Genomic DNA, 12,544 nt, shown 5'->3' with positions numbered 1-12,544 from the left:
CAATTGTTGAACACTATCACAGAGTCAAAACTAAAACAATTTTCATTCATGTGGGCGATTGTTGGAAATATGGGATAAATTGATGGGTGAATGAATGAGAAATTGATGCTTAAAGAACACCCTTGAGTTGGAAGTGGGAAGTGGAAAAACACTAGTCCCACATTGGAAAAGAAAGAAGGCTATGGAGTACTTTTATACAGTTATATTCATTTGAAGTGGTAACTATCATAGCACAAACACTATGCCTCGCACGCAGGCGTAGGGGGGGTGCAAATCTAACGCCCGACAAGCTGAAACTTGGGCGTGAGCGCACGTCCCGTGTACACAATTGCAGGGCCAAAAAGTGGGCCTCGCGACAAGCTCAATTTTGCCTTCTGATTTATTTTCAACTCAAGCTATTACAAATTAAAATGATTAATGGCGTTAAATTGTGTTGTTACATTGAATTGTTCCTCTCTTTCAATTCTCTGCATTTTTTACACTGTTTTTCGATAATGTTCGGTTCCGATTTCTTCAAGTTCACCGAAAGCTTTGAAGTGCCGATTTCTTTTTAGCTATCAACCGTTGTATCCTAGGAGATAGACGTTCGCAAAACCTCATACGCGTGCCGGAAGGAACGAATCTGTTTTAAGGAAACTATGTCGAACAGAGGCCTCGATATCCATTTGTATCGATTTCAATTCTGTTATTGTAATTTCATTTCTTTACAATTCTATATTGTTCGTAATATTTATATTAATGCCAATTTGAATTTCGCAACAATTTTTACTTCAAAAGTAGAAAGCCTCTTCCTAATGCACATAGGAACATAAGCACGAGGTTGCCAGGCATTACAAACATATACCCTATTCCGTCTAAGCATTATCCAGATGCTTTGCCGGGGGTTAATGCAGTGAGAAACTACACAGATCAAATGTGTACAACCATCATTCAATAGTGAAAATCATCGAACTCGCATGTCCAACATAATTCATTGCTTGAAATGTTCCAGTGCAGATACCCCGTCAAGTCCTTTTGCGAAGTAACGAGTGACTAAGTCCTTCACCGTAATTTCCCGATAAATTGGGGGATTTTCTTCTGATAGCAGCTCCTTAATAGGGCCATACAACCTTGAAGTATTCTCTGGAGGGAGATGCTGCCTGACAAAACACGCCACTGAAATTCTTGGCCCAATGTTCTTGGCTAGAACTCTGTGACTGACACTAATGAACTTATCGTTCGAGATCAGCTGCAAGATGAAGGAGGAAATAGCAAAGTGAAGACCAAAGACTCTGAAACAACGGTTACACATAAATATAGCATACGTAAACAAACTCTTTTAAAAAGGTGAACACTTTATCAAGTCATTCTCACAACTCCTAGCATGGTCGTCAATATTATTAGCTAAGACCAAGAGATCGTTGAAAGACAACACCCAGATGGAAAAATCATTAGACAGAATTGACTTAGCTCAGTCAATGTTGCAAGAGCCAACTGGAAGTTCCACAGTTGTAAACAGGATATTCTACAATCCGTCTGTTGGACCTCAACACCAACTAAGAGAAGTATTTAGCGTCTCTAACCCACTACAAAACAGTTAGGATAGAAGAATATAGATGAAAAGCTGTCTTTCGCTCCACTAATTCAGAATGTAACGCCAAATCAGTGTCCCTGGACTATGATACTAAATTGACTGAAGGACCCACTCGTCAGATCAGCCACACAAAAAAACACAGATTAGGCTACAATGCATCGGCTCATGCGATAACATAGAAAAAGGAAACTAACTGGTAGAAATGGAAACTGCGAATCTCTTCTGAACTGACCTGCATCATGTCTCCCAAGTTTATTACGAGGGCTCCGGGAATTGGGGTAACGTCGATCCATTGGTTCTGATGGCAGACCTGGAGGCCACCAATTTGGTCTTGGAGAAGAATGGTGATAAAACTGCTATCAGTATGATCACTAGTCCCAAGGGTTAAGTCTGGTTCTGGACATGCTGGGTAGTAATGGCCGATGAAGAAGAGTCCCTCCCCACAGTGGATGTTTTTCAGGTAGCTAGGGTTTAGGCCAAGAGCTTCGGACAGCAATTCGAATATCGTAGCTGCCAATTCTAGAATTCTGTCCTTGTACTCAATTATTACGTCTCTGCAAGTCGATTGGTTACAGAGAATAAGTGATTAGTCAAACGCAACGAACATCAGAAAATCAATCTCTACCTCACTCTCTCAAAAATGATCCTACTGATAAGTAATTTCAGCAGTACTTGAATTACATAAATTGGTTTTAGATGTGGGGATATACATGGACCAGGTCAATTGACTTTACACAAAAAACCCAAACCCAAACCCAATTATCAAAATTGAGGTTCTAAAATACAAGTTCATGATTCGCGTAACAGAGCAATCATTCTTGCATACCAAAGAGGAAGAACAGAAAAGTAATTAGTTTTTCCATTCAAACCGAATCTATCGGCATTCCGACTCCGAATCCCCTGAAGATCTACGCCCCCTATTGATTGTTCGCTTCAACTGAACTACGACTCTGAAGCCCTGCGACAAAACAGCAAGAACTCCCGGTACACTGGGCACTCGTTTCGCTAGGACAAGCAGCAGCTCCATCGAGTCCAAAAGCCCCATTATTACTAAATTATCACATCTTAAATCTTATCTAGGCTAGAGCTTCTTCGCTTTCTTTCTTTTCTTCCACTGATTCGCTATGTGTCAAAAAGAAACTATCATGGAACCTTTAATTCCCCCCGCACTACACAAGTGGGTATCGCATAACTAAATTGAAAGCATTTATGTCGCAAGTCCCAAAACTGAAGTTAGTTTCAGCCTTTCAAGGGGTGTGTGTTCTCCGCACGCACGCAAGCACGCACGCATGCACACGCTGATGCAGAGATTACCGACAGACAGCAGGCAATTCCTGAGGATCCGGACTACGAGGAGCCAAGACGCAGGTGAGGGAGTCCCTCCAGTTTGCCGACGGAGCTTGATACAGGTCGAAGTTGCTGTTGTACAACACCTTCCTCGATCCGTAATCTCGCGAGTACCACTCGCGCTTAGCCTCGAGGTCCTGCTCATGGAACCTCCTGACGCCTTCGACCATCTCCTCCATGAGGGCTGCCGGCACGCCGTGGTTCACCGCCTGGAAGAACCCCCACGTCTCGCACGCCTCCCGGACCACGTCGACCGTCCGCTTCCTCTCGCCGGGGCTGCTTCGGCTTCGGCTTCGGCCCACGCCTCCGAAGTCTACGACCGGAACTCTCGGGCTCGATCCTAGTGGTTCCGAGGCACGGTCATGCTCGAGCTCGAGCTGGCGTTGGACGAAGATTCGGGGTATATGGATCAGCTTGGCGTCGGCCAGGCCCTTCACGCCGGCCTTCGTGTCGTCGAAGGACTTCAGCTCGGCTCTCCGGTCGTAAACACCATCGGAGTTGAGCCTCACCTCCGTCGCCATTACTCTGTTCTTCCAGCTCCAGCACGGAACCAGCGCAACGAGCGACGCAAAGTAGGACAAAATTTTTCAAGACGAGATATTCGAAGATATTCGTGACAACCAAGTGCTTGGAAATGCGTGGGGTTGAGGCCCTTGTCGTTTCTTGCGAACGTCTTATCCATGGAGCTCCATTGTCAACTCAAGCTACTGTTAAGCCAGACAACGTCAATGTCTTCTGAGTCATACATGATGTGCAGTACTTGTAACCCCACGTATTCTGTAGCGGAGGTCTCCGGTGCAGTGGATGCGAGATTGTTTACGTAACGTGAGTCGCTAATCCTGACCGCTCCTTGTCGCCTTGTCGCCCTTTCCATTAGTCCGACCGCCATTGTCGTCGTCTTACGATGCCGAGAATAACAAGATATTCCAAAATTGAGAGAGATTAGAAAGTAAAAACACGTTTCGAGAAGCTACTCATGTTTGATAGTAGAGACGTCGCTCTTCGATATTCCATTTTTGCAATGATTTGAGAGCATTCGATACATTGTAAGTCTCGAATTATCTAAGTTGAAATATGTGGCACATCTTACTCCCTAATACTAATGCTATGATGGCCTAATTCTCTAAAAAAATCCTAAATTTTAGGTTAAGTCTCAAATTTGCTTCGAACTTTTTTTTGTCTCGTAATAAAACCTCAAACTTTAGATCTAGTCCTAAATCTGCCACAAACTTTTTTTGTCTAAAAAAGAACTCCAAACTTTAAGTCAAATCCCAAATTTGTCCCAAATTTGCCCCAAATTTTATTTTTTGAAAAAAAATCACCAAAATTCAATTTTATTTTTAAAAATATACTCCCCTGATCCAGACCCAATTTGACGTGGCACTTTTACATTGATAACAAATTCACATCAACAAAGTAATAAGGTTTTTTAGACAAAGAAAAGTTCAGGGAAAATTTGGACCGAACCTAAAAATTATTTTTTTTTGTAAAATTAAATTTTTTTGAGTGGATTTGTTATTGTCCCTAACTTTCATATTCTAGAACAGTTTTATTATGGAGAATTTCAACTATTTTTGTTGGGTTTAATTTGTTATCAAAGTGGAAATGCGACATCAGTCTGTGCCTATCGCCCTATTACTTTACTAATGTGGATTTGTTATCGACGTGGAAGTGCTACGTCAAGTTGGGACTAAATCATAGGAATATATTTTTAAAAATAAATTGAAATTTGCTCATTTTTTACACAAAACAAAATTCAGGGTAGATTTGAGACTAAACTTAAAGTTTGGTGTTTTTTTTAGACAGAAAAAATTCGGGACAGATTTGGAACTTGACCTAAAGTTGAAAGTTGTTTAGGGAATTCACCCATGTTATGATATGTTGGGTAAAGTCTCATGAAATACTTGCGGCAAGTGACTTGATCAAATGACATCATCTGTACATTCATTTTCGAATGCTTGTATATACCTATCTTGACACATAATCTCGACATTTAATTTGCACGTAAAACTGAAATCATGCACACGATTCAGCTATTGTCTTTGCATTTTCCTGTCCAGTTTCACCTACCATTTAAGTTTCGTGAACATAGCGGGGGACTTTTTAAAACTTTTGTAATTTTTTTCATAGTCAAATACTCTGTTTACTTTGGGGGAAAATAAAGACATCTATTGTTTAACTAATGATTTAATATCATAAAATATCTCAAACTAATATACCCATGCCACATTTATCTCAAACTAATTGTTGTCATAAAAACTCTCAAATTGGTATTCTCGTGTAACATTTATCCCAAACTAATTTTTGTATTACAAAAAATCTCAAACTAATGTACACATACCACATTTACCCTACAATAATGTACCCATGCCACATTCACCCCAAAAAGTCGTTTGAAACTTTTATTTGAGGTCACAGATAAAAAAAAAAAAAGAACTTCTACTTGAGGTCTTCTTCTGCTTTTAAACTTTTTTTTTTTTTTTCACCCGGAAAGGTTGGAGCTTATGACACCAAAACATAAGCATAGCGGCAAAACTGAAACAGTCTTCCGTAAAAAAGGCGAAGTATTCCCTCTCTCCCACTCTATCTCCCTCTCTTAGCTGGCCTATTATCGCCGTTTTGGCGAACTTCTTGTTTGTTGAGATCATGTAACGTTGCTATGAGCTTTTTTCCCACCTTAAAACTATAGTTTTGGAGATGATAAAGAGACCGCTTCCCATTTTTTTAGAAGTTTTTGTTACTTCTGGGACAAACACATTGTTTGTACCAATTCATTGATCTCCTCATGCTAGACAACACAGCCTCGTCTTCTCTCAGCCACCCCAACATAGCCCCCATCGCTTCTTGAGATGAAGAAGTATGTGTACACACGAGAAACATTGTCTGGGCATGACACTGATATTCTTGGAAGAACAAGTTCACAAGAATATAGGACTTCCAAGCACTGACCGATGACCTAGGATTCGACTTAAATACACTCTAAGTAGAAAACTAAAACATTGTAGATCGAATTGTCGTTCCAACCCAGTTCCTTAGTTTAATAGTGCTGGCGCAAATCTATCCATGAAGAAAGTCGTTGCTTGGTTTATAAACTATGTGGACCAACCCTACATCAATCATTAATTATAAATGTCTCAACAACATGGGATTCACATGATTATCGGTTGAGATGGACTTGACATTGAAGCTCTGTGCTTTGAATATTGCATATAGTCTCCTAAAGCACTTGCACCAAGTGGCTTGATTGCATGACGTAGTCAATCAATGAAAGTATTTTTGCATATCAAAGCTACAACATAATATGAATATGAAAAGTAATAAACTAGCCAGCAAGCTCGTGTCACGCTCGGGTTTATTTTCTGCTAATGTAGGCATTCCCTTTCCGATTTGGAGCACCAGATGTTTGCCACTGCCAAACTCACAGCTTGAACATCTGCAGAGCCGAAGCCTCATCGCCTCTCGCGCTGTAGCGGGAAACATACTCCATGATGGTGGTTTCTCTGTACTTTAGCAGATGACCCTCCGAAATCAACTCCTTGATGGGTCCGTACAGTCTTGGAGATGGCGGCACCGCTGTGTAAAAGAAGCACGCCACAGACACTCTCAGCCCCACGTTGTTGGCCAAAACTCTATGCTCAGCGCTCTTGAATATGTCATTGGAGATGAGCTGAAAAAAATGCTCTGGTTCGTGATTAGAAAAGTGAACACTCAACTGCCGGATAAAGAGCTCAGGCTTAAAATGCTTTGCTTGTGATTTATTGATGTGCCTAACAGGGTCTCTAGTGATAAGATGGAGCGAGGAGAGTACGTTAGGTGAGACTTGCCTGAAGCAGATCTCCGATGTTAACTACCAGAGCTCCTGGCACGGGGCTCACTCCGATCCACTGATTCTGATGAAGAACTTGGAGACCTCCGACATGGTCTTGCAGGAGCACGGTGAAGAAGTCGCTGTCGGCATGCTTGCTGGCTCCAAGAGTGAGCTCTGGTTGTGGGCATTTGGGGTAAGTACTGGCTCAGAAGGATGAGTCCCTCAGCGTAGTCCATGTCCTTCAGATGGTTCGGCTTCAACCCGAGCGCCTCCGACGGTAGCTCGAACAAGGTGATTCCTAAATTCGCCACTTGCTTCGAGAATTCCAGCATTATGTCACTAGGGTGTTCAAAAAAATTTAGTGGATCAATTCGTCGCAAATTCCTAATCCGTGGGAAGCAAAATCTTAACAAAATATCATAAGACATTTGAATATTCTGCAAAATCACTTACCGGCATACCGCCGGCAAGTCCTCTGCCACGGGAGCATTAGGTGCCATAATACAGAATAGGGTGTCCCTCCAATTAGCCGCCTCTGTTCTATACAAATTAAAATTGCTGGGGAAAATTACCAAAAAAGTCCTAAATCTTTTGCAATTGTGCCAATTCAGTCCTAAACTTTTTGCAATTGTGCCAATTCAGTCCATCCGGCCACTTTTGGCCGGCCGGCGCTGACGTGGAAGTCGGCCGGCGCCGACCCGCTGACAATTTTTAATAATTTTTTATTATTTTTAGAATTTTTTTTATTTTTTTCTCTTTCTTTTCCTTTTTCTGGCCTATCTTCTTCCCCGGTCGCCGGTCCAGCGACCGTCGACCGGCGAGAGGCTGGGGCCGGCGAGGTCCACCTTGCCGGCCATGGGCGAGGTCGACCTCGCCATGGCCAGGGCGAGGTCGACCTCGCCCGACGACGGCGAGGCCTCGCTAGATCTGGGCGAGGCCTCGCCGTCGCTGGGCGAGCTCGAGCATGGCGAGTCGACGGCAAGGTCGATCTCGCCAGATATGGGCGAGGCCTCGCCGTCGCTGGGCGAGCTCGACCTCGCCCGACCATGGCGAGGCTCGACCTCGCCTGGCGACGGCCAGGCCTTGCCCGGTCATGGCCAGGTCGGCCTCACCCGGCGATGGCGAGGCCGCCCAGATCTGGCGAGACCTCGCCGTCGCCATGGCCGGGCAAGGTCGAGCTCGCCAAGCCATGACGACGGCGAGGTCTCGCCAGATCTGGGCGGCCTCGCCGTCGCCGGGCGAGGCCTCGCCCAGATCTGGCGAGGTCGACCTTGCCGTCACCAGGCGAGGTCGACCTCGCCCTGGCCATGGCGAGGTCAACCTCGCCCATGGCCAGCGAGGTGGACCTCGTCGGCCTCAGCCTCTCGCGCGGTCGCCGGATTGGCGACCGGGAAAGAAGATAGGCCAGAAAAAAAAAAAAAAAAAGAAAGAGAAAAAAATAAAAAAAATTCTAAAAATAATAAAAAAATTATTAAAAATTGCCACGTCAGCCGGTCGGCGTCCACGTCAGCGCCGGGCGGCCAAAAGTGGCCGGATGGACTGAATTAACACAATTGCAAAAGGTTTAGGCTGCGCATGACAACGATTCTGTGCCCGGGAACAGATTCTGCTAAGAAATGATTCTTTTTGATTCTGTGCCCGGAATTAATTCTGAGCATTTTAAGGCGTTTGTTAACGGCCCAAAATTCCATCCCTGGAATAGAAAAAGAACAGAAATGCGTTTGGTAACGCCACAAAATTTCTTTTTATTAATAATATTTTTAAATATTTTAATATTTCTTTCTTTTTTTTTCTTTTCTTTTTTTCTTTTCCTCCTTCTTGGCCATAGCCTGCTCGCCGGCCATGACTGGTAAAATATTTTTTTTATTAATAATATTTTTTATTAAAATATTTTTATTTTTTTTTTCCATGGCCTAGTTGCCGGCCATGGCCGGTAAAATATTTTTTTTATTAATAATATTTTTTATTAAAATATTTTTATTAAAAATATATATTTTTATTTTTTTGGGCCATGGCCTGGCCGCCGGCCATGGCCGGTAAAATATTTTTTTTATTAATAATATTTTTTATTAAAAATATACATTTTTATTTTTTTGGGCCATGGCCTGGCCGCCGGCCATGGCCGTTAAAATATTTTTTTTATTAATAATATTTTTTATTAAAATATTTTTATTTTTTTTTGCCATGGCCTGGTCGTCGGCCATGGCTGGTAAAATATTTTTTTTATTAAAATGTTTTTATTAAAAATATATTTTTTTTCCATGGCCTAATCGCCGGCCATGGCTTGTAAAATATTTTTTTTATTAATAATTTTTTATTAAAAATATACATTTTTATTTTTTTTGGCCATGGCCGGTAAAATATTTTTTTATTAATAATATTTTTTATTAAAATATTTTTATTAAAAATATATTTTTTTCTTTTTTTGCCATGGCCTTGTCACCGGCCATGGCAGGTAAAATATTTTTTTTATTAAAATATTTTTATTAAAAATATATTTTTTTTCTTTTTTATGGCCATGGCCTGGTCGCCGGCCATGGCCGGTAAAATATTTTTTATTAATAATATTTTTTATTAAAATATTTAATTCTCGTCAAATCCGGCGAGGGCGGTCCTCGGGCCGGACATTAGAAGCTAAATTAAAAACCAAGAAAATGAAGAAGAAAAAAAAATTGATTCTCAAAATTGTTCCCAGAATCAAGAAGCTACTTTTTTTTTATTCTTGATTCTGCTCCAAAACTGATTCTGGGAACAATTTTTGACAAAATTGTGCCCAGAATCAAAAAATTAAACAAACGCATTTCTGTTCCCAAACTGATTCTGGGAACAAAAGAAGAGAATCAAACACTGTTTGGCAAGTTGTCATGCGTAGCCTTAGAACTGAATTGGCAAAAAAAAAGGTTGAGGACTGAATTGGCACAATTGCAAAAGGTTTAGGATTTTTTTGGTAATTTTTCCAAAATTGCTGTGATACGCAATGCCTCTTATGAAATCTCGCGAATAGAAACGTCTCTTCTCTCCAGCATCTAGCTCATGGAAACGGCGCACTCCATCCAGCATCTCCTCCAGAACAGCGGTGGGGATCCCGTGATTCACCACCTGAAAGAAGCCCCATGTTTTGGATACACTTCGAACTTCATTCACAACCTCCTGGCGCCGAGATGGATCTTTCGCAATATCTTCAAGGTCAATTATAGGTACACGGAAGCGGCTGTCGCCCGATGCCAGAGCACTTCGCAGGTTCTCTGGGCGTTCTACAAAAATAGGAGGAACTTCGGTAATCCCCGCATCGACGAGGCCCTTGACACCCCCTTTGATTCATCGAAAGCCTTCAGCTTGCACGTCCGGTCGTACTTCTGTTTATTTTCATTTGCTTCGTCTGTGCTGAACACTTCCATTTTTCTTCCTTACTGAAAACACCACTGACTTCCCAGGTTCGATCTTATGTTAAACGTTGGAGAAATTGAAAGAAAGAGGTTGTTGGAACCGAAAGAAAAATGATCACTTCGAAGATTTGGAACGACTGGACGAATAAAGACAGATGGTGAATATACTACTCTGGACTTCACAGCCATTTATAATGACTGGTCGTTAACCATTTGTGTCTGACAACATTAAATGAGGAACAAAGAAAGTCCACAAAGTAATGCAAGCACACAAACAAAGTAAAATAAAAGAACACACAATAAATGCACTTGAAAAAAGAAAACGTGGACTTCTTTCTCTTCATGTATATGCTTTTTTGATTAAGAGTGCGAATGATAATCATTCTATTTCAAAAATAATTTCTAAATATCCGTTCTCAGGATGAGTTTCTTTCGTTTAATAATGATAAAAAATTTCTATTTCTGAAATAGAAACCCATTTAATAACAGCATAAAATTTATATTTCCTAAAACATAAACATGTTTGATAACAACACAAATTTCTATTTTCCGGAACAGAAATCCATTTTTTTAGAAATGGTCTCTAAAATGAAAATCAATTAAAACAACCAAACCCTAACAAAGCCGTAAAGACTTATTCATTTAAAGGATTGTGTTGTTTTTTAGGATTTTAGAGTTTTTTTAGGAGTAAAGACTCATTTTGGGGGTCAAACCCCTTTTAGAGTTTTTAGGGATTAAAACCCCTTTTAAATCCCTAAACTAAGGAGTCTTTAAAAATATTATTTGGGCACCTCAAAAATTTAAATTTCACTCAAAGTGGGTGGCCACAGGTATTCTCAACCATTCTGTGAAGTTTTAAAATTTTTGATTTTTTTGATTTTTTTGAAAGATTCACCAAATTTCCTATTTTCCCGGTATCTGACTTTTTTATTTTTTGAAAATTTTTATGAATTTTTCTGGAATTTTTCAATTTTTATGGATTTTCTTAAAAAAATTGAGATTTTTAGGAATTTTATGGATTTCCTAATTTTTTTAATGAATTTTCTAAATTTTTTTATTTTTTGATTTTTCTAATTTTTTTTAGAAATTTTTTTATTTTCCCATCGGGAATGAACCGGACCAAACTGATTCGGATTGGTCAAACCAGGGTCAAATTTAGAAAGAGATGTGTTTTGAAGAGAGAAAACAGGTTATTTTAGAAATTGTTTTCATTTTTCGTCCAGAAACAGAAAACCTACTTTTTTTGGTTTTGATTTTTGGTTCAAAACCAGTTCTTGAACAAAAAGTTGTTCCAGAAATAGAAAAATCGAATTGCATTACCAAACGGGTTTCTATTCCAAACATGTTCTTGGGAACAGAAAACTAGTTTTAGACAGAAACAGAATGGTTATTATGCGTGCCCTAAATGCAATAGCTCTTCTTGTCTTCATTTTTCTTCAGCCGCCTACCATGAATCATGACACACTTGTCGCGACCTACCTCTCAAGAGCTGTCTCGAAAAGTAAATTTATAGGTACTTTATGGGATTCTCTATAAGTCCATACCTCGCATGACATTAATTATTTAAATTTATGTATTTGCTAAGAGTCACCACTAGTCATGATTAAGGATCGGCTAGAAATCTTAATCGAGACACGAGAGTGTCATCTTGATACATATGGAACCAGAGATTCTTAGGGATCGAGAACTTGATTACGCTAATTATTCAACTAATGTCATTTCAGTACCTGAACTTGACTATTTGCTAATAAACATGTGAAGGCAGTCTTTCACTAATCATGAATCGTAAATTTCATCCTAACTATTCTAAAAGGGAAAAACAACAATAAATGCATCTAAAGTGTGCAATCAAGTGAAATCGAAATGAAAATGCACAAGAATCGACTTAGCATCGTTACTAAAAGAAAAAGGCAATAAAATATCACTAAGGTAAAGCCCTAAAAGCTTATTCAATTTTGGGTACGATTTTTATTTAAGCCTAACATGTTTATCAAAAGCCTTAAACTTGGTGAATCGTAATTTTTTTTAGCTTTTGCAACTTTTTTTATTTTTCTGAAATTTTTTTATTAATTTTCGATTTTTTATTTTTTTATTTTTTATTATTATAGGAAAATGGACTTCGGACCGGGTCAGGGAACCCGGTCTGATCCAAACCACAGGTCCGGTTTGGGTCTAAAAATCGAGTCGGATTTTGGGCCCGATTCGATGGGGGCTTTGGCCTGTGGGCTTCGGCCCACGCACCAACCTTGTCCGAACTGATCTACAACCTGACTTGGATCCGTTAACCGGATCCGACCCGACTTTATTATATTCGTATTTTTTATATTTATTTTTCTGATTTTTTATATTTCTTTTTCTATTTTCCTGCTTCTTTTCTTTGCCAAGAACGCCATCGTCCCCTCTTCTGCAATACCGAGAGTTTATTCATAT

General features: G+C 40.2%; 1 protein-coding gene and 1 pseudogene across 1 annotated transcript; both read right to left on the bottom strand.

Moving 5' to 3' along the window:
- Positions 1-751: 751 nt before the first annotated feature.
- LOC115692604 (1-aminocyclopropane-1-carboxylate oxidase homolog 12-like) lies at positions 752-3,549 on the bottom strand. Its single transcript, XM_030619510.2, has 3 exons — positions 2,888-3,549; positions 1,806-2,127; positions 752-1,228 (listed from the first exon to the last, which is right to left on the bottom strand). Exons 1-3 carry the CDS (start codon positions 3,439-3,441, stop codon positions 971-973), a joined length of 1,134 nt encoding a protein of 377 aa, XP_030475370.1. The 5' UTR covers positions 3,442-3,549; the 3' UTR covers positions 752-970.
- A 2,405-nt stretch (positions 3,550-5,954) lies between these two features.
- Positions 5,955-10,141, bottom strand: LOC115692602 (1-aminocyclopropane-1-carboxylate oxidase homolog 1-like; annotated as a pseudogene).
- Positions 10,142-12,544: the final 2,403 nt, after the last annotated feature.

This window comes from Syzygium oleosum, unplaced genomic scaffold, assembly GCF_021117445.2.
Source record: "Syzygium oleosum isolate NSW1041296 unplaced genomic scaffold, Sole_v2.1 Sole_v2.01, whole genome shotgun sequence".
NCBI lineage: Eukaryota > Viridiplantae > Streptophyta > Magnoliopsida > Myrtales > Myrtaceae > Syzygium > Syzygium oleosum.
This window is presented reverse-complemented; position numbering and strand designations above follow the sequence as displayed.